Source organism: Lates calcarifer, linkage group LG19 (genome assembly GCF_001640805.2).
Source record: "Lates calcarifer isolate ASB-BC8 linkage group LG19, TLL_Latcal_v3, whole genome shotgun sequence".
Lineage (NCBI taxonomy): Eukaryota > Metazoa > Chordata > Actinopteri > Centropomidae > Lates > Lates calcarifer.
Genome location: NC_066851.1, coordinates 11,939,062 through 11,942,671, shown reverse-complemented (window position 1 = coordinate 11,942,671; position 3,610 = coordinate 11,939,062). Strand labels below are relative to the sequence as shown.

The 3,610-nt window shown below is 43.0% G+C and overlaps 1 protein-coding gene across 1 annotated transcript; it reads left to right on the top strand.

Moving 5' to 3' along the window:
• Positions 1–2,461, top strand: LOC108892610 (homeobox protein six1b). The gene is made up of 2 exons (XM_018690264.2): positions 1–907; positions 1,748–2,461. Exons 1-2 carry the CDS (start codon positions 348–350, stop codon positions 2,040–2,042), a joined length of 855 nt encoding a protein of 284 aa, XP_018545780.1. The 5' UTR covers positions 1–347; the 3' UTR covers positions 2,043–2,461.
• Positions 2,462–3,610: the final 1,149 nt, after the last annotated feature.

Below are 3,610 nucleotides of genomic sequence, written 5' to 3'. Positions count from 1 at the left end.
ACTGCCTCTGGGGAGGAAACGGAGCTGCAAACTCAGTCCTGCTCTGCTGTACAGGGTGCAGGGCAGAGGGAGAGCCAATCACCGAAACGCACAGGCTCCCTTTAAGCCTGACATATCTCCAGCAGGAACAAATTGTCCCAACAATCAACATCCCAATCTGCTGCGCGCATCAGGGGCTGGAGTGGAGTGGATAGCCTACAAGGCCTGTGCTGCGCGGAAGGATTGCGCTGGATTGCATCGCGACAAGAAACTTTGAACACATTTTTTTTATTAAAAGAAGAAAAAAATAAACGACTGCTATCGCTTTGGATACCAACGTTTGGGGCGGAGGAGTGAGCTCGGACATCATGTCTATATTACCGTCGTTCGGGTTTACGCAGGAGCAAGTGGCGTGCGTTTGCGAGGTGTTGCAGCAGGGAGGAAACCTGGAGAGGCTCGGTCGCTTCCTGTGGTCTCTGCCCGCCTGCGATCACCTCCACAAGAACGAGAGCGTCCTCAAAGCCAAGGCGGTGGTGGCCTTTCACCGGGGGAACTTCAGGGAGCTCTACAAGATCCTGGAGAGCCACCAGTTCTCTCCGCACAACCACCCGAAGCTGCAGCAGCTCTGGCTGAAGGCGCACTACGTGGAGGCGGAGAAACTGCGCGGCCGGCCGCTCGGAGCCGTAGGGAAGTACCGGGTGCGGAGGAAATTCCCGCTGCCCCGCACGATATGGGACGGCGAGGAGACCAGCTACTGCTTTAAGGAGAAGTCCAGGGGAGTCCTGAGAGAGTGGTACACGCACAACCCTTACCCGTCCCCGCGGGAAAAGAGAGAGCTGGCCGAGGCCACGGGACTGACCACCACGCAGGTCAGCAACTGGTTCAAAAACAGACGGCAGAGAGACAGAGCCGCAGAGGCGAAGGAGAGGTACGTTTGGTTTGGCTGCACGGCACCGCCTCGGCACTGCTCGTTATGTCTAGTGAAAGATTTTTGTTCACAACTTTATAACAGCGAATTAATGTCAAGCACGGAGGCAATATTAGCGAAATGTGGCTACAAGCCGTCAAAGTATAAGAGAGTGGATCAGAGTCACAGAGCTCTGATAAGTGACAACACAGGGGAAAAATAGGATAATATCAGACACAGGAATCATTTCATTTCAGACAGAAGCTTTAGTTTCTATATGTTGAAATCTTTAAATTCGCCCTGTCCTGAAATCTGTGATGAAGATAAACAGCAGCGTTTTGTTGACAAATGATTCACTTTCTTCAGAAACATCTTACTCGTTTCAACCTTAATTATGAACTTCAGAGATGTAAAATATACAGTTTCTAAAATGCAAATAACGTGGAATGCCGTTTAGTAATGATGGAAAAATACAGACAACAATATGGCGACATTTTTGGAGAACATTGTACTTTTGAGATGCGAGTTAAAGGTTATGCTGGGACACTGAATAAAACACACTTTGTTTACATCAGTTAAATATCATTCGACACAGTAAAAGAGAACATCCAAAATCTATAATTACACATAAAAGGCGGAAGTTAAACATCTTTGTTTAGTTTGTCTTCAAGGCCAAGGCCTGTTATATTTTCTGTGTTACTGTAAATTAATCATGGCTGCCTCTCATTTCGCTTTTAAGCACTTTTTTTTAATCCTCTGAATGTTTCTTACAGGACTAACTAACACGCTGATCTGCTGCCACATTCTTCCATGTAACTTAGCCTATTTTCTAATATTTTTCCTCCTTGTTGTCATTTCCAGAGAGAACAGTGAAAACAACAACGCAGGCGGCAACAAACAGAACCAGCTGTCCCCGCTGGACGGAGGAAAGTCTCTCATGTCCAGCTCGGAGGACGAGTTTTCTCCACCTCAGAGCCCCGACCAGAACTCAGCGCTTTTGCTCCAGGGCAACATGAGCCACCCCGGGGCCTCTGCTTACCCCATGTCCGGCCTGGGGCCCCCACAGTCGGTGCACGGCATGCACGGACACCCGCACCAACTGCAGGACTCCTTGTTGGGACCTCTAACCTCCAGTCTTGTGGATTTGGGTTCTTAAAAGAGCCTGCCAGATTATTCTATTTTACAAAAACAAAAACCAGAAAAAAAAAACAAGACTGATAAGTGTATCAGATTGAGTACATGTATGAAATAACACTATAGTAGCCTACCTTATAATATAGACTGACTTGTCTGTCGTTAAATTTGGTTAGAACAAAATTCCTTTATGCGCTTAACCCTGTATATCCCCCCCTCTGACAGGAGGTTTTCTGATCTCCTGCCACACGAGAACACACAAAAAGGACCTCTCACAAACTCTTAACTCAACGAAACACTTAACTGGACTGCCCATTTGCTTAATTTATGATATTTTGTTAAGATAACAAAAGAATTATAGGAACCTCCTGCGATGGAAACTAAGAGGTAACATTTTCATTAGAGTCATGGTAATTAGTTTCCAATAAAACAAAAGTAATACATTTGTCTCTGTGTTATTTGTGTATTTGGAGAAAAAAAGTCTATAGACATTAATGTACAGTATTTATCCTATAGATGCTAAAACCTGCGCAAACCAAATGAATCGGGGAGATAATCTGAGTCTACCTTTGAATAACCGTGAACTGAAGGAAAGAACGTAAATAATTTTTTGGTGTTGTCTTATTTTAAAAATGATGTAAAGATTTTTTGCCTGCTGCTTAACATTAGCGGATCCTTAAAAAATGTAGAAATTACCTACATGCAAAATCGCCCAACAAGCAATCAAATCAATCAACGTTGGTGGGACATTAATCTCTATCAAAAATATAATGAGTCATAATAAAGTGGAGATTGAAGCCTGTTTAACATTAATAATGTTAATTCAGAACATATAATTCAAAAACAGAGTCACAAAGGGAAATTTAATTATACCAGTGTGAGTCAACATCAGCAGCTGTCTGTCAGGAGACTGTTGTGTACACACATGAACCAGCTTTGGTTTCCTTTGAATATCGTGTCTGTTCTATAAAACATGTTTGGCTGGAAAAGAGAGAGGAAGTTTTTTTTTCTCTCTCTCTCCTTCTCTTTTTCGTCATTTTTAGCCCGAGTGCTGCGGATCATTGGCTTTTTGTTGCCGTGTTTTCTTTGCTCTCACCGAGAGTTTGTTCTGTCGGTTCCGGGCCATGGGAAAGAGCCACCACTCAACCTCTACCAGCTCTGGATTTTCTGACAAAGAAATGGGCAAACATCCCGTATGAGAGAAAAACAAAGTTTACAGTTCACCGCCTGATGACATCAATAAAGATGCCCTAATAAACAAAACAAAACAAAACAAAACAAAACAAAACAAAACAAAACAAAACTAACAACAAACTATATGGGCTGTAATATTAGATTAAAGATATAGCTAAGAAAAGAAATCAGATTGCTTGAGTGCTATTAGACACTCCCACTGTTATACACACCGTCATAATAAACCTCATGATAAACAACAACAACAACAACAACAATAATAATAATAATAATAATAATAATAATAATAATAATAATAATAATGAAGTGGGGGACATTGTTGACAGAATATGAGGATATGGTGGCCTGAGAGCAGGAATCTGGTGAGGACAGCTCTCTTGTCCCCCTCTCCTTCCC